Raw genomic sequence first — 18,371 nt, 5'->3', positions numbered from 1 at the left:
TCTTCACGTCACGATGCTCTGCGGTCTCGTTTCAGCGTGATCACAGGCTTCTTTTTTTTTTTTTTCTTTTTATTTTTTTTTATTTTTTTTTTTTAATTTTTTTTTTCCAACGTTTATTTATTTTTGGGACAGAGAGAGACAGAGCATGAACGGGGGAGGGGCAGAGAGAGAGGGAGACACAGAATCGGAAACAGGCTCCAGGCTCTGAGCCATCAGCCCAGAGCCTGACGCAGGGCTCAAACTCCCGGACCGCGAGATCGTGACCTGGCTGAAGTCGGACGCTTAACCGACTGCGCCACCCAGGCGCCCCTATCACAGGCTTCTTAAGAAACGGGGGGAAACAGGATCCGTCAGCACATTTTGCTGCCAGGGACGGCCGAGTGGCTTTGGAAGCCGTCTGGTGGTCATGCTGCTCGTATCTGTCGCTGAACCCTCTGCTGTTCGGTCCGTTTGTCGTAATATCGTGCCATTGTCTTCATGCTGTGTTTCTACCTCACCAGTTGTGACGTCACCACCACGATCCTTGTGTTAAGGCTGTTTTATTGCCGGGCTCAGTTTCATATCTCTCAACTAAGTGTCTCAGGGGGTTGCACACGGCACATTGGAGCCCATGTCTGTGGCGAAAGCCAGCAGCAGTCATGCCCTGGCAGGCCAGGGCGCTGGCCGTGACGCTGCCCGGTACATGGGGAGTGGGGGCAGGGGGCGGGAGGGAGGTGTGAGGCCCGGAGACAAAATCCAAGGTGCTTGCTAGGCGAAGGACCGATTCTCGGTGCACATCAAGTTGAGAGGTATGCCGGTTCCATTTGTCATTCGTGTCACTCATCTGTTGTGCTTTTTTCTTGTTGTCCTACCTAGTGTTGCGAACCCACAACCTCACTGTGCTTCCTTCCCATAATTCTACCTTTGTTCGTACCAATGACTCTGCCTACTCAAATTTCTCTGCAACTGTAGGTGAGCACTTGTAACTTCTGTTCCCTGTTTTGTTTGGTTTGCATCTGCAATGAGTTTAGACGTCAATTTGATTTGGTTCTGTGTGAATTCATTTTGTCTTGGCCAGCAGACAAGCATATACCCAAGAACATATAGCCAAGAACACATACCCGAGAACACATAGCCAAGAACACATACCCAAGAACGTACACACAAGAACACATAGCCAAGAATGTATACCCAACAACATGTAGCCAAGAATACATACCCAAGAACACATAACCAAGAACACATAGCCAAGAACATATACCCAAGAACACATATCCAAGAATATATACCCAAGAACACATATCCAAGGACATATAGCCAAGAGCACATACCCAAGAACATATACTCAACAACACATAGCCAAGAAAATATACCCAAGAACATACAGCCAAGAACACATAGCCAAGAACATATACATAAGAACGTGTAGCCAAGAACGTATACCCAAGAACATATAGCCAAGAACACATACCCAAGAACATATACTCAAGAACACATAGCCAAGAACACATACCCAAGAACACATAGCCAAGAACATATACCCAAGAACACATATCCAAGAACATACAGCCAAGCGCACATACCCAAGAACATATACTCAAGAACACATAGCCAAGAACATATACCCAAGAACACATACCCAAGAACACATAGCCAAGAACACATACCCAAGAACACATAGCCAAGAACACATAGCCAAGAACATATACCCAAGAACATATAGCCAAGAACACATAGCCAAGAACACATACCCAAGAACACATATCCAAGAACATATAGCCAAGCGCACATACCCAAGAACATATACTCAAGAACACATAGCCAAGAACATATACCCAAGAACATATAGCCAAGAACACATAGCCAAGAACATATAGCCAAGAGCACATACCCAAGAACATATACTCAAGAACACATAGCCAAGAGCATATACCCAAGAACACATAGCCAAGAACACATACCCGAGAACACATAGCCAAGAACACATACTCAAGAACACATAGCCAAGAACATATACCCAAGAACACATAGCCAAGAACACATACCCGAGAACATATACCCAAGAACACATACTCAAGAACACATAGCCAAGGACATATACCCAAGAACACATAGCCAAGAACATATACCCAAGAACATATAGCCAAGAACACATAGCCAAGAACATATACCCAAGAACACATAGCCAAGAACATATAGCCAAGAGCACATACCCAAGAACATACACTCAAGAACACATAGCCAAGAACATATACCCAAGAACACATAGCCAAGAACACATACCCGAGAACACATAGCCAAGAACACATACCCGAGAACACATAGCCAAGAATACCAAACACCCAGTGTATTAGGAATAACTTCTCCCAGCTAGGTCTAGAGGAAGTGCCACCATACATTAGAAGGGGCTTGTAAGCTTTCACGTGACCAGGGTCTTCAAACCAGCTGCCTGTTTTCAGAACGAGACAGACACAAGATGAGCTACAAAAATGGAAGTTGGGATTTTTAAATGGTGTATATTCTTTTGGGGAGGAACAGTATAGCCTTTGAATGGAAAAACAAGTTGATTTTAAAAGATCTCACCCCAAAATTTGATCTCTTATAAACATTAAAATCAGCATTTCTTCTGTAGGTGGGTTTTTTTTTTTTTTAATTATTAGAAGCTGTTTCACAAACACCCACTAGAGTCAGGGTTCAATTATTATCTTACTTAACAACCTCAGAGCCCCTATGTTTCGTGTTTTCTTACGCAGCTCAAAGCTCCAGGGAGAGTAGCGTCTGTGGCATGTACCCAAGCAGGACAGAAAGTTCAGATAACTCAGGCATCGGCCTTTCTTCTGTTCTCAGCACAGCACATAACCCGATTGCTCTCTCAGCTGTGACCTGTTTGGCTCCCAAAATTAATTTTTCCAGTCAAACAGTCTTGTTTAGGGGTTTATACAGCCTAACTCAATGACGCAACTGCTAATTTAATTTTGCAATAAATGTAATTTTGTAAGATATAGATTCCACACCCCCCCACCCCCAGCCATAAATGCGATAAACAAAAAAATGAGTGTAAGACAGAAGAACACTGAGGCCCTTTTGAGTGGGCTATCCACTTGACAGTGGTTGTTGGAAAACTGGAGTGGGGGTAGCCGTCAGGCCCACAGACGTCGGTCCCTCTGCTGTTCATCTCCTGTTGCTTGATAGCTCAAGGGCAGTGGGCATGTGCCCGTATGCAGAGGAGGTATCTTTGGGCGACTTTGACCCCAATGAACAATAAATGCCTAGTCATGCTGGGCTTTTATAGTCCTCACTTATCGATTCTGTAAACCATTTACTTCACACACACCATCGGTTACATTTGCCATGGGGATGAGGCCCAACGGGAGGACAGAGCAGTGAGCACCGGCCGGGGCTCATGGCCACTCAGCCTGGTGCTGGCGGGGGCGTGACTCTGGGCTTTTCTCCTAGAGTGACCGTGGATTCTTTCGAAATTGTGGGTTCCCACGTCTAGGATTAGGGGCTTCCAATGAGGACTCAAAGGGTGTGGTTTTATGTTCAAACATGTGCCTAAGTGTTCCCCTTAGAAGATGGCCAGGAAGGGCTCCGGACGTTCGGGACAGTGTCACTCCTGGGAACCCAACTCCTGGCAAATGTAACACTTAGGGTGTCCTTACCGTATAGAGCCCATCGTATGTGAGTGTAGTAGTAAGTGACGACGAAGCATCGATATGAATATTCACGCGACCTATCCCTTAACTACTGCTAGTTAGATGGTAGATAGCGAGCGTTAATATTAATGAGCGTGATATGTAGTATTATAAGTGTAAATAACGCAGTACATTTATCTCTAAGTTCTCTGTAAGACTCTTAACCCCTGGCGGTTGCTGACTTGGCATTGCCATTCTTGTCGCGCAGACATCATGGAAGGAAAAGTCAGCAAGGGTGTTTACCTCAGAGAGGAGAAGGGAGTGACCCTTCTCTACTACGGCCAGTACAACACATCCTGCATCAGCAACCCGGCAAAGTGCGACCCCGACGGTGAGTGACGCGCCCTCGCCGTGGCGGCAGAGCGCGTGGACGCGTGGCGGGCGGGGGTGGGGGAGGAGGGCCGGGGGTGCAGGCGCCTGGTTTTCTAACAAGAGACGTGTCCCGGAGACGGAGAGCTCGAACACGGTCTCACAGAGACGGGAGAGCAAACTATTTCATCTCGTAAAGAGAAAAGAGCCGCCAGGGAAGCAGATGCGGTGATGTCACATCGGCGACTTGGACGGGGCCGTGGTACTTGTGGGAAGTAAATTGGTGGTGTGGCTCGTACCACGTTATTTCTGACTCCAGGGTGTGGACGGCGAGCCTGGGCGGGGCGGGCTCTGTGAGCCTCGTTCCCTGGGTTTCTTTCTTTTGCCCCCGAGCCCCGGGGGCGGAGGGGGGCGGCAGGTGGTGCAGGCCCGTGGCGGGAACAGCGCCACGGACGAAACGCAGGTGGGCAGCAGAGAAGTGGAAATTGTGTGCCGTTTCCCCTTTGTCCTGGGAGAAGTGAGGCTCTGCAGTATCTGAGGTTCTGACAAAGAACGGGTGTCCGGGCCACACCGTGAACCCGGCTGGAAAGTTGTCGTCTGGCGTCCCAGCGTGCTTCACCCCTTCACGTCCCGATACCCCGGGCAGGGTGAGAGTTTTCATTCTGGGGGAGGAAGTGAGGAGTTTAAAGCAAGCCGTTCCGAAAGCGAAGGCCCTTTGGACATCCCACGGTCTTCTCAAAAACAACCTTGTGAGGAATTCGTCGTACACAATTTTGGGACAGAAGGACTGCAGTCCAAGAAAAACAAACAAAAGCTTAACAAGGCAAAAACATGTTGAGGGTGGGGGGGATACGTTTTGGATTTTACAGAACCCAGAATTTCTAGAAATGGCTTTGAGGCCCTAAACCACGGCCAGGTTTACAAACCCAGCGTTTGAGCCGTTCCAGAGTTCAGACAGCCCTATAAACACACCAGGCTTCTTTGTTTCTGTAAATGAAAACCAGCGTGGGCTCAGCGGCCGCCACCTGGAGGGCCAGCGGGCAGGAGGGCTGGGAGGCTGGGGGGCCGGGGGGCCAGGAGACTAGGGGGCTGTGGGTGTGGGGGCCTGGGGGGCCGGGGGGCAGGGGGCTGGGAGACTAGGGGGCTGGGGCCTGTAGAGAGCATCTCCAGGTCACCAGCTTCTCGGCTTCCCGGCTCCTGGAGGGGACTTAGGTCATCCGGGATGGGGCCACGGGGGAGTCAGAACTCTGAGGAAGTTTTACCTGAACTTAGAGACCCCAGACTTGAGGCTCTGGGCTGATCCAGTCTGTGGCTGTTTGGCTTGGCAGGTGTGGAGCTAAAAAATATTTAGCTTGCTGCCAATGTGGAAAAACAAAAATTTCACATAAATATATGGATTTCTAGTTTCTCTTAAGAAATCCCCCCAATGACTCTGGCTGGGCCACTGCACAGTGCGCCCCTTTGTCATGGTCACTGTCCCCGGGGCCATCGTGGGGAGAGCACGGGCTCTGGTCCCAGTTCTCTAAGTGTCTGCGGTGACCTCGGGCAACCACCTCACCTGAGCCCTTGTCTGTGCGACGGGTCAGTGACGGTCCCTCCTGAGGTTGCCGTGATGCCTAAAGGAGCCACTGCGTTCCTTGCTGCTGTGGCCCAGCTGTGAGAGGCCCCTGGCGGCAGCCCCGCTGTGGGCATTTGCAGACCCAGATCCTCCCGCCTACCTGCCTGGAGGGTGGACCCTGTAGAGGGGCTCACCCACAGTAACCACCCACCGGGGCTGACTGCACGTCACAGCCACCAGACCTGTGCCATTACGCGTGTGAGCACAGTTCCTCCTCAAAAACAGGTGAAGCAGACAGTTGCAGGATGGCAGGGGTGAGGCAGACGGGCGTGGGACGGCAGGGATGAGGCAGATAAGTGCGGGGCGGCGGGCAGAGATGGGAGCTTTGGCTTCGTGTCCGGCTCTAAGGGCTCCTTGTGTTGTGTAGTCAAACCATCTCGGGGCCACTCTGTTGACCATTTGGCCAGATATAAAACGAAGCCAGGACGCTTGACATCACCCTTGGCTCCTTGGGACGATGCTGGCGCCAGGCCTGGTGCAGATGCAGACGGAGGCTGGGCCCCCCTCGTCCTGCCTCCCTCTGTCCACATCCAGCTTTGTGGCGACCGGGCGCACGCGTGACATCGGAGGACCGCTGTGCGCGCTCCGCTGCGTTATTTGCCTGGTGTTTGCTCGGGCCGGGTTCTCTGAGGCCTCTGGGAGCCTGTATTTCTCGGTTCCAGAAAAACCAGATGTGAGCAGGGAAGGTCCACTCGGCGTTTTCCAAGTAAAAGTCCCTGCGGCACACGAAGTCTGTAGGATGATTTCGGGTGTCGCTGGGCAACTTACAAAATGAAGGGTTATGGTTTTTATCTGAACTTCCTAGATGTTGTGTAGGATGAGTGAGGCTTCAGCAAGCAGGAAGAATGGGTTGACTTTTAGAACCGTGATCAGCGATGATAGTGACGGAGGAGGTGGTCAGACGTGAACCTCGTGAGTGACGAAGATGTGGGCACAGGAGATGCGGGGCCTTTCAGGACACCTCTGTCTCGGCCTCCTCCACATGCTCGCTCTGTTTCTCTGTTTTTTGGTGGTGCTAGTGGGCTCAGACTTAAAACCCATTACATTTATAGTAAAAACTAACGTCAAAATAAACAGAGACATTCCCCACTCCCCATCCACCGGGTCAACTGTTTTCATATTTCTTACTTCCAAATTCTCTTGGGGCCCCTATTCATGGTTTTGACTTTTTGAAAAACAGAAAGAAAGAAAGAAAGAAAGAAAGAAAGAAAGAAAGAAAGAAAGAAAGAAAGAAAGAAAGAAAGAAAGAAAGAAGAAAGAAAGAAAGAAAGAAAGAGGACATTTTAGGAGCAGAGTTGAAGTCTGAGCTTTCCAAAAAAGAGTAAACGTCCCAGTGGCTTAGCCACCGGCCCCTGTGTGCCTCCCCCTTCCTGTGCCCACTCCTGCTCCTGCTGGACCCCATCTCCATCCGCTTTTCGGCCTTCCTGCACTTCTGTCAGCTCCCCGTGGGTCTCGCTTCTTGGCAGATGGTGCCTCCTGGGGAAGTTTTTCACAGGCACTGGGTGCAAACAGGGGAAGTTTTTGAGAGAAGAGGGCTATCTGGATGCCTGGCCATTCTTGAATGTTAACCGAAGGAATGTCTGTGTTCCTTGAGGGCGAGGTGTCTGACTTTCAACCCCCGCAGCCAGCAGGTGCACAAGTGGGAAACTCAGCAGAGGGAGGGATCTTCCCGGAATGTTCTAGCACCTTGTTTTATCTGCCCGTAGACCTTGAGGGCTCAGCTCAGGTGTTACTTCCGTGGAGACGAGCTCACACAGGTGAGTCCCTCTACCTGTGCTCCTGTGGCTCCCTGGACCTCTCCGGCACTGGCATGGCCGGTAACGGCCTGTTCATCATCTGCCTCCCTGCTCGGCCACCAGCTCTATGAGGGCAGGGCCGTGTCTGTCTTGGTCACCGCTGCATTTTTGGGGACGAAAACCAGCATGGTAGATGCTTACTGTGTGTCACTGAGCAGATATGTGCAGTTGGTCTTTCCGATGCTTTATTTCTTTGAACGCTTCTCATCAAGTGTTTGACTGGCTGCCACTTGAATATTGCCACGAAGGGCCCCTTGCTGCTCCCAGAGGAGCCTGTTCTGGTTTTGTACTCCTCTGACTTCTAGAAGTTGTTTCTGATCTTGGACTACATTCCACCTTGAGCAACGTCCACCTGTTACCTCTGATGCCAGTTCAACTCTGAATCAGCTCGGCTGCTCTCGGGAAAGACCGTCTTCCCATTTCACTCATCAGCTTTCCCTCCTCCCTGTAAACATGCCCCGTACTTCCCTCCCGAGCATGAGAATATTCTCTGCTTGTAAACACCGGGAAGGCCGTGGGAGCCTTGGAGCAGCAGCTGGAAACCCTCAGCACTCACACTTCCTCCTTCCCAGCCTTGAGGTGACTTCTCCCCCCTTTGCACGAGGTTACTAAATCCAAAAGACTGCCAACAAAATGTTGAGAGACTTTCGGGATGGAGTTTCAGGAAAGAGATTTCCAGAGGGGTCTGCCGGACGCAGGCCGGGCATGGATCCAGCCGCCGTCTTCTGCCGACGGTCTGGGGCTATGGGGACGTCGGAGTGTGTGGAGCGGCTGACCCTCAGAAGAGTATTCATCAGTACACTCACTTCACAGATGGAGAAACCGAGGCCCAGAGGCAGGGCAAGACTGGCCTAGAGCTGCACACTGACTTAGCGCGGTGAATCTCAAAGTAGCATTCACAGACCATGGGCAAGTCACTTGCAAAGATGGTGAAATATGGTTTTCGGGCTCCAGTCCAGGCCCTACGGAATCCAAATCTCCATGGACAAGGCCTGGGAACCTGCATTTTTAGCTGGGACCTCCAGGTGATGCTCATGGATCCTGTCCCCAAACTGGCCAGGGCTGTGACCATCCCATAAGTGTGTTTTGTTCAGTGGCATTATGTTGGTCTTCTCGGTGTGTGTGTGTGTATATATATATTTAAAGTTTATTTTGAGAGAGACAGAGACAGCACAAATGTTGGAGGGGCAGAGAGAGAGGGGGGGGGAAGAGAGAATCCCAAGCCGACTCCGAACTGTCAGTGCAGAGCCTGATGGGGGACTTGAACTCCCAAACCCTGAGATCATGACCTGAGCCTAAGCCAAAAGTCAGACACTCAGGCCCCCTGGAGCCACCCAGGCGCCCCTTGGTTTTTACATTTTAATGAGCTTTCTAAGCTGTTTTTAGCCGAATATCCTAGCTCAGAAAGTTTGCAGAAACAGCCTCTGATGGTGCTTTAGATGTTCTTTTTTTTTTTTTTTTTTTTTAATTAATGTCCAACTTGTATATGAGAACATTTCATTTAAAAAATCTATACTTTTGACTTAAGAAATCGGAAAATCCAACAATATTCCCTGTGCGCCTGGTGGGAGTTGGCTGGAGTCGAGGGGTGACCCCTGGGACAGGTCGCTCTCTCCTGACTTCCTCGGTCCCCATCACTCTCTGCCGCTTCCCTGAGACTGAAGGGAATTGGCGCTCGCCACCACGGCTTGTGCCGTTGCTGACAGCGGTAGCGACTGGGAAGTGGCAGAAGACAGTCCCACAGCACCAGGGGTGTCGGGAAGACGCTTGAGAGAACCTTGTTTCCGGTGCGGGGGTCGAAGTGCGTATTTGATACGTAAAAGGCTTGCTCTGGGGAAGAGTGTGCGTGCATGTTGAAAGAGGACAGTCAGGGATGCGGTCCTCCTGGCTAGATGGGCTTTTGGGTTCATGGGCTCTGTCGTTCACGCTGGAGTCTGAGATACCATCCGTAGGTGTCTCTGCTGTGTTTCTGGCTTCATTTCATGGATCACGTGTTCTCCTACCATTTTAAACTCAAATATGCCCGAGGGTGGAAAGCCTCCTGAGTCACCCTGTGTCTGTGGTCCAGATTCTCCATCACTATGATCTTCAGCTCATTTTCGCTCCACATTTTGCTCTTTGTGATATCATCTCTCTCACCTCCTTTGGCTTTTACTTCTCGTGTTCTAATCACGGAGCTGGGAAAAAATCTGAGGACATAGTATCAAAGCGGCAAGGCGGGATGGTGTCTACCCAGAGGACAAGTCCAGGGGAGGGCCATTTACTTTAACTGGTTTGGGTTGAATGTTGCAATTATCTACGTTTCCAGGAATGCTGGAATGTTTGTCAAGACCAGTGGTTCTGAAGTTTGACTCACTTTTAAAACGTTTATAATTTTTACTCATATACAGGTACCACCTGAAAGTATTATCATACTTTGTGTTTTTCTTTCTTTTTTTTTTTAAGTTTATTTATTTTGAGAGAGACAGAGACAGAGGCAGCACTAGTGGGGGAAGAGAAGAGACAGAATCCCAAGCAGGCTCCACAATGTCAGCACAGAGCCCGCTGTGGGGCTCGATCTCCTGAAACCATAAGATCGTGACCTGAGCTGAAATCGAGTTGGAACCTTAACTGACTGAGCTACCCAGGCACTCCTTAGTGTTTTTCTTTAAATGTCACTCACTTGGATTTAATTGAAAAAGAAACTATCTCCCTCCCATGAACTGAAAACCAGTAACAGTAATTCCCGTAAACGGGAGACACGTCATTACTGAGTCCTGCTTGGGCATCGTTGCCCGCCGAGGGCTCTACATCCGACATGTGGCGTTTCTTTGCTAAGTGGGGATTAGCAATCGTTACTTACGCTCGGATGGATTTGCTCCTTGCCGCAGGCCAGAAGAGCCAAGGACAACTGAGAAGGCAGTAGCTTCTCGTGCTGTGATTCGAGTTGTGTAAAGGTGGGTCTTTGCGCTAAAATTCTCTCGGACAAAGTGTCCAAGGCCCTCGAGTGGTGGGATCACCAACTCTTAAGAATACAGGGGTCAAGGGGCGCCTGGGTGGCGCAGTCGGTTGAGCGTCCGACTTCAGCCAGGTCACGATCTCGCGGTCCGTGAGTTCGAGCCCCGCGTCAGGCTCTGGGCTGATGGCTCGGAGCCTGGAGCCTGTTTCCGATTCTGTGTCTCCCTCTCTCTCTGCCCCTCCCCTGTTCATGCTCTGTCTCTCTCTGTCCCAAAAATAAATAAAAAACGTTGGAAAAAAAAAAATTAAAAAAAAAAAAAAAAAAAAAAGAATACAGGGGTCAAAAATGTCATTTTAAGCAGCACTCTGTTGGAATGTGGGGACAAAGATGACACTTCAGTGTCTTGTGGGATCAGAGTTTGGGACCGGAGGTGGGAGCCTTGCTGGGCTTGTGTCAGGCAAGCCAGAGAGCCCAACCTGCCCCAGAGAGTCTCTCCACCCCTGGCCTGTGCCCTGGGGAAGCTCCTGGCAGGTGTCCCCCTGTCGTGGACAGGAGAGGCTGTCAGAGCCCTGCTTGCTTGTGTCCTCTCCTGAGCACAGCGGCTGCTCTGTGGGAAAATCTGCTTAGGACCCAAGTAATGCCTTACTTGGGCAGGAGATGGGTGTGTGTGTGTGTGGGGGGGGTCTGTCTGCACATGCACACCAGGGAGACCACTCCCCAGGAGCTCCAGCTTCCAGAATGGAGGGAGACCCTTGAGGCCCCCAGTCTGAGTGCACCGAGATGTGTCTTACCCGAGACCACGGTTTAGCCCTCAGGTGACGTTGATGGCACTGGATTTGGATGCCCTCAGTTTCCCATTCCAGAACGTTCTGCAGCCTGCCCTCTGGCTCAGGGTAATTGTTGTGCAGCTGTGCTCTTGGCTAGCTCCCAGGCTGACGGGGTGTAGACAGGTCGCTCTCTGCTGGTGCCACGGTCTCACAAGGGACGCGGCCACCTCCACCTTGACCCGAGTACAGGAGTAAGCAGGACAGGATGGAGCGTCTGCTTGTCCCTCTGCAGCGACAGCTCCGGCATCCTCCCCAAACCTCTCCCCAGAGTGCGTGTCAGGAAGGAAGGAGGGATCCAGGTTCAGCTCCTTATGGGGGCCTCTGGGGGCACCACGGGGTCAGGAAGGGAAATGTAGCTGAAGAGTCGTAAAGCAAGGGAAAAACTCAACTCAAAGAGGGAATCGATTTGCTCATGGAGCGAACGGCTTCAGGTAAGATTGTGTTTGGTTGGCTGTTGCTGTGCAACACACACACCTGAACTTTAAAACGTAAAACACAATTTGGTGTCACTTTTCCCGGTTCTGTGGGCTGACTGGGCTCAAGGCACTGTCGTCAGACCGCGGCCAGGCTTGGAGTCACCCACAGCTCACCTAAGACAGTTCTGTCCCTCTGGCTCTGGCGCCCCTGTGCCCGCGTGTGTGCGCGCCCCTGTGTGGTCTTTCCCCAGCTGCGCGGCCTGGACTCCTCACGGCTCAGACCTCCCGGAGGCACGCAGCAGAAGCTGCTGGACAATTAGGGACTGCAGCTAGGCCTCGGCCAATGTCCCTTCTGTTGTCCCCTGTGGGTCGGGTCAGGCAGAGGGCAGGTGGGGAAATTCGCCCTGGGTGCTGGCGGAGAGTGGCGAGGTCACGGGGCACAAACGGGCGGGATGGGGGACACTGCGGGTGTCTTTGAAAATCACGGTTGGCCTCAGGCCGGGTCCAGGGGCTCAAGTCCTCTCCTCAGAAACAGGCGTCTCTCTCTGCTGACTCTCCCCAAGAAGGCACAGCAGTGGGACACAGGGTCAGCCCAGAGCGGATGCTGATGGGCGCGGCCTGCAGGGGGCCCAGGGTGTGCGGTCAGGGGGGCCGGACTGGCTCTCCTGAGGAACACAGCCGTGCTGTTACTGGGGGAGGCGGGTGGACACCACGCTGGCCACGCGGCCTGCAGGTCACTTTGTCCTGACTCGATGCTCAGGTCCACTTTGAACCTGGGGCATGCGGGACACCGTGCCGAGTCCCCTGGCCTGGGAAGGGCTGTTCCTCTACCTGGAAGGACCCCATACCTCCCCTCCCCCAGCCAGCTGCCCTCCCGCCCACCATCAGAGGGGACAGTGTGTTCACCGGGACTTCCTCCTTGGCCCGGGGCGTTGTTGTGCACTGTTTTCTTGGAATTCCCGGTATCTGTTTTGTCTCCTTCAGTGAGTGAACGAGTGCTGTCTTTGGGGGAGGGCAGTGACTACAGGTGCAGCCTCCGGAGCTGTGCCGCCTGGTTCGAGTCCTGCCTGTCACTAGCTGTGCGGCCGCCCATGAGTCACTCAACCCCTCTGTGCTTTGATTTTCTTACCTATGAATTGGGGACACGAGTGACACCTACTTCATAGGGCTGTCGGGAGGGTTAACAGCTCACGCGTGTACAAGTCTTGGGAGAGTCTTTGCTCCCGGGTAAATGCTGATGATACTACTTTTCTTTACAAAGTGTTTTCACATAGTAAGGAAATCGGTTTCTTGAACGTTAAATGCGTTATGTGTTATTTCCCCCCCTAGAATGCTATGTGTCTTTTGGCTTTGTTCTGGCAAATTATTTGCCTTGCAGGATTTTACATTTCTGCGCTTCGAAGTGTCAGTCTTTCCTTGCGGCACCCGGACGGTATTTTTCTTTTCTTTTTTCTGTGTCTTGTCGAGAAAGACCTTTTCTCGTTGTGTCCTTTTGGGTAGATGACGATATAATGCTCATAGGAAGTAAGTGTGGAAACAATGTGTCAATCATTGCACTTCTTTTCCCTTCAGATTGTCTCTTCTTCGTGTTAATGACCCAGGAGCGGGAAGCAGAGATCCTCAGGGCGCTGGGATTAGCGGCTCCTGGAAACTGATGTTTAAATATAAAGATAAAAGCAATTATCGTGCGGGTTAAACTAGCCGAAATGAGACTTGCTCACGGGCACTGCCATCTGCCTTCCATCTACCCTTACCTAACGCCAAACCGACGTCTCCTTCTTCTTTTTCTTCCGGGACAGAGAGGCATTTGGCCAAAGCGGGACTGAATAGGAGGAATTTCTAAACACAGCAGTGTTTGGAAAAAATTAACTTCTATGAATCCTCTGGGATCTCGTTTCATAACAAGAATTTCACAATGTGTGTGCTAGCGTCCTCGTGAAGCGGGTTGTGTCTGAGAGCAGAGAGGCCAGGCGGGGAGGCGAGGTCCTGTGCTGGGCTCTGCTGGCCACAGCACCTGGCGGGTGGAAATGACGGGCCCCCCGCGCAGCAGCGGGTCAGGCAAGGGCCCTGGGGTCGCACTCTGCCCTCCAAGCTGCCTTCCATCCAAAGCCCCAGCCTCGTGGCCCACATGGCATGGCACCTCGGGCACTTTCTGCCCTCCTTGATGGCCCTGAGAGCACAGTCCCTGTGACCTGGGGTTCTACTCGCCCTCCTCAGAGGTCAGCAAAGGTCCAGGTCCCAGCCATCATTTTGAGGTTCCTCTTATATTTAAAAATCGGGAGAAATTCCAAACAAGGGTTATAAAATTATGCCATGTTTTAACATGCTTATGATAATCATAATAGGGCTTTGGGCCCACAAAAGTATGATGCAGTATGACTGTCACAAGACAGTTGAACAACTCGTAACGTGTCAATTCACAAGGCATTACAGTAAAGATGGCTGGTAATGGGGTGCATGTTTATATTTGCTGAAAGATGTCTTCCTTTAATCCAGTGACTCTCGGGCTGTGTCCATAATCTCATTTGAAGGCCCAAAGTCTAAATTTGGTGCCATTTGTATAAAAAGGCCCAGGACAAATGGCCCTCCGGCTCTGTCCTTCCACCCTCAAGTCCTTGGGCCTGTTTTGATCAACTCTGGGCTCTGTCCTCTCCTGCCCGGGCCAGGCTGAGAGGGATGAGGCCACTGGGATTACTTCCTGCTCTCGCACACAGTCCACGCAGGTCGTCAGCTCCACACTCACACGTGTGCACCTGTTCTCTCCCTCTCTCCATCTGTCTGTCTGTCTCTCTCTCACACACATGCACAGGTTACCCATATAACAAGGAACTCCTCACCCCCAACATCTGGACTTGTTTTCAGGTGAGACGCAGTGACCACTGAGCCAGCTCGTTCATAGTAGCATCTGAGCAAAGAGCATGTCATCCACACGGTACAATGTGGGGCCAGCTCGGGACTTAGGAACCTGACTACCTGTGGGCTGGGTGTCTTGAAGGAAAGTTTAGCGGCCACGGCCTCTGTGGGCCCCACTCCGTTCCTCTGTTGGAAATAACAATCGTAGATGTCAAAACCCTTAAAAGTGGGCTTCCCCTTTGACAAGAAATTCCCTCCTAGGAATTTCTCCTAAAGGCATGTAATCTGAGGCGTGCCAGGTTTAGCTGGCAGTTCTGTTTGGAAAATAAAAAGCTGAAGGAGACCATGTGATATCGGTTTCGATGTAGCGTTGTGCAGAGAACAGGATGACGTGAGGCTGTATGGACACTGGGGGGATTTCGCGGAGATACAGTAAGTTATGTGGTTTATAAGCCAGTGCGTGTGAGCTGGCTCCTTTCTTTGTAAAATATGCTTGTAGGGAAGGTTTTAGGAAGACTTACCGGGAAGATGCTTCTGGACTAAAAGGAAGAATAAGAACAGATTGTGGGGGCCCCTGGGTGGCTCGGTCAGTTGAGCGTCCGACTTTGGCTCAGGTCATGATCTCATGGTCTGTGAGTCTGAGCCCTGCGTCAGGCTCTGTGCTGACAGCTGGGAGCCTGGAGCCTGCTTTGGACTCTGTCTCCTCTGTCTGCCCCTCCTCACGTGTGCTCTGTTTCTCTGTCTCTCAAAAATAAATAAATGTAAAAAAAAAAAAAAGAAAAAGAAAAAAGAAGATTGTGCAGGCTTTTATATTTGGGGGCTCTGGGGTCACAAGGCTGGAGCTTGGATCTAACCTTAATGATGGCGGGTGACCTTGGGCAAGCTGGCCCAGTGTCTTCGTTTCATAACGGAGGTGGTAACAGGGTTTTCACAATATTTAAGGAGAGAAGTCCCTGAAGGCTCTTGGAAAAGTGTCTGGTACTTAACGAGCTTTTGCTAAATACTGCCTATTGCTGTTATGGGAATTTTCTGAATTGAACATGCACTGTCTCTAGAATGAGGACAGAAGGGCTTTTCAAACGCAAAGGAGCTGCTTCTGAGTTCCTTCTGCTGTCATTCCTGACCCAGCGCCTCTCCTTCCCTCAGGGGTCACGTTTTCTTTTTTCTGGAAGACGCACGGAGAGCAGTCCAGACCGATCCCTTCGGCATACGGGGGACAGGTCATTTCTGAAGGGTTCAAGGTCTGCTCCAGTGGCGGCAAGGGCTCCGTGGAGCTGTACACGCGGGAGAACGCCAAGACGTGGGAGGCCACCTTCAGCCCGCCAGGTAAGGGACCCCTCGGCCTCTGCTTTAAGGGCTTGCCTGGGAAGATGCTGGAGAGCGCCTGGGCCCCTCCCACCCCAGCTGGGCCCTGCCTCGGTTGCCTGATGCCCGGGTCTCAGCCTCTGCTTCCTGGGGGGAAGGTGCTGGCCTGACCTGCCTGAGGCCAAGGTCAGGGTGGGGCTGGGGGAGATGAAATGCGGTACTGCTTAGCATGGCTCCTGCTCCATTTCCCCCTCCCTTCCCCCCTCCCCTCTTCCTCCTGCTTCTTTCTTCTTTTGCTCCCCCTCCTCCTCCCTATCATCCCTCGCCTCCTCCCCCTCCTTCTTTCTAGTGGTATAGACTCGGCAATGTTTATTTAGAGTATGATGTGAAGACTTTTTGGAAAAGTGGCTGAAGACTGGGGAGGAAGGGGGGTCTGGAAGACAGGAGTTGGAGCCGTGGTGGGGGTGCCCTGGGACACGTGGGGAGCAGCACGGTGGGCCCTGCCGACGTGGGGGAGTTTGCAGGTGGGCGTTGCGGGCCAGTGTGGCTCGGTCTGGAGATTCCTGCTTTCTCTGTGCTCCGCGGGGTGATGTGGGGTCGTGCGGTGGGCACAAGTCAGGGGTGTGGGGGGGGGGGAAGCTTGGGGAGTAGAGGGTCTGAAGTGGACACTGGACAAGGTAGAGGTGACCAGGGCCCCAGAAGTGTTGGGGTGACATTGAGGGGGAGCCCAGTCCAGGCTGGGGACTAAGAGGGAACCACGGACGGGGCTGGCAGAGTGAAGGCCTCCAGGAAAATGCATCTTCTGGCCCATGGAAAGGAGGCTGTATGTCTTAGTCGCTAAAAGACCTGGAACCAAACAGGTGTGTCCGAGCCCTCTCTGTGCCGGGCTACCTAGGGGAGTGGGGGAACCGTGCTCACTCACTCACACTAAGCCTGAACGTTGTCTGCAAAAGAGGTCTGGGAGGATCTCCCTGCTTGCTTTCTCTGACCCCAGGTCAGGAGTCTCTGCCTCCCCTGCCCCCCCAGACGGAACTACCTGTACCTTGTTCCTGGCTCTTATCACCTTCTGCCAGGTTTTTATGTAACAGCCTTATCCCCATGATCCTCGGGGCTGACACTGTATGGGGCACCTAGTAGGTTTCCTCGACATATTTTAAGGTAAAGTCTACTGAACTCTGTTTTTCCACCCAGGGAAATGGGGGAGAATTGTAAACATTTCTGCCTGGCAGTACACTCTATTTGTTCATTGAAGAAAGTTGTTACTCTTGCTTTAAATTCAAGGGCAATACACTTTGGACCCATTTAGGACCCAAGGGCTCTCCAGAGACTCAAGATTATAAAGTTGCACAGTCCCGAGCAACCTGAGCAAGAAAGTCCTAAGTAACTGCTGAGTGATTGAATATATATAATATACATATATTTTAATTATTTTATTTTTCATCATGATACATGTACTCTTTAATCCCCATCACACATCTCCCCTCTGGTGACCATCAGTTTGTTCTCTACAGTTAAAGAGTGTTTCCTGGACTGTTTCTCTTTTTTTCCCCTTGCTTGTTTTGTTTCTTAAATTCCACATATGCATGAAGTCATATGGTATCTGCCCTTCTCTGACTCACTTATCAGAATATTCAATAGCTCCATCCATGTCATTGCAAATGGCAAGATTTCATTCTTTCTTATGTCTGAATATATATACCACTTCTTTATCCATTCATCAGTGGGTGGATGCTTGGGCTGTTTCCATAATTTGGCTGTTGTAGATAGTATTTTCGTATTCTTTGGGTAAATACCCAGTAGTACAATTGCTGGGTTGTAGGGCGGTTCAAGTTCAAACTTTCTGAGGAGTCTCCGCACTGTTTTCCACAGTGGCTACACCAGTCTGCCTTCCCGCCAACAGTGCACGAGGGTTCCTTTTTCTCCACATCCTCACCGACACCTGTTGCTTCTTGTTTTTGATTTTAGCCATTCTGACAGGTGTGAGGTGGTATCTCATTACGGTTTTGATCTGCATTTCCCTGATGAGTGATGTCGAGCATCTTCCTGTGTATCTGTTAGCCATCTGGATGTCTTCTTTGGAAAAGTGTCTATTCGTGTCTACTGCTCACTTTTAAATTGGATAATTTGTTTTTTGGGTGTTGAGCTGTATCAGTTTATTATAGACTTTGGATAATAACCCTTTATCAGATACGTCATTTGCAAATATCTTCTTCCATTCCATCGGTTGTCTTTTAGTTTTGTTGGCTGTTTCCCTCGCTGTGCTGAAGGGTTTATTTTGATGAAGTCCCAACGGCTTATTGCTGGGTGATTTAAGATGATGCTGGGCTCAAGATGATACATGTCCTTTAACGGGCTGCCTTATTCCTTCCAGAAGTAAGCCCATGAGATAACACATCACTTGCAAAACCAAGCTGGGCCCTTCGTGGGGCAAGCCACCACCAATGTCTGATGAAGATTCTTCTTATTGGGTCACTGTGGTTCTCGGGCCAGAGAGAATGAGCCCAGAGGGTGGCCCTGACTACCGTGATACCACCATGTTTATTAGTGTTATGTGTACCATATCAGAGCAGAGGTGGATGCCAACCGCCCTGGGCTGAATCAGGCCCTCAGATAGGTTTTATTGTCCAACGGGTTT

The 18,371-nt window shown here is 51.0% G+C and overlaps 1 protein-coding gene across 5 annotated transcripts in view; it reads left to right on the top strand.

The window, feature by feature from the left end:
* Positions 1 to 18,371, top strand: part of ADGRD1 (adhesion G protein-coupled receptor D1) — a 149,036-nt gene that overhangs the window by 34,997 nt on the left and 95,668 nt on the right. For 3 of the 5 annotated variants that reach the window (XM_086681404.1, XM_086681406.1, XM_086681405.1), the window contains 2 exons: positions 3,883 to 4,005; positions 15,578 to 15,757. In XM_086681404.1, the coding sequence (XP_086537530.1) occupies positions 3,883 to 4,005; positions 15,578 to 15,757 (303 nt within the window). Of the gene's footprint in view, positions 1 to 855; positions 952 to 3,882; positions 4,006 to 15,577; positions 15,758 to 18,371 lie in introns of all 5 variants that reach the window. The other 2 variants (XM_086681403.1, XM_086681407.1) reach the window with 1 other exon arrangement.

The sequence above is a fragment of the Puma concolor genome, chromosome D3 (genome assembly GCF_028749965.1).
Source record: "Puma concolor isolate L17-30 chromosome D3, mPumCon1.1.hap2, whole genome shotgun sequence".
Taxonomy (NCBI): Eukaryota; Metazoa; Chordata; class Mammalia; order Carnivora; family Felidae; genus Puma; species Puma concolor.
The sequence above is the reverse complement of the archived record's forward strand: the minus strand, read 5'-3'. Positions and strand labels throughout refer to the sequence as shown.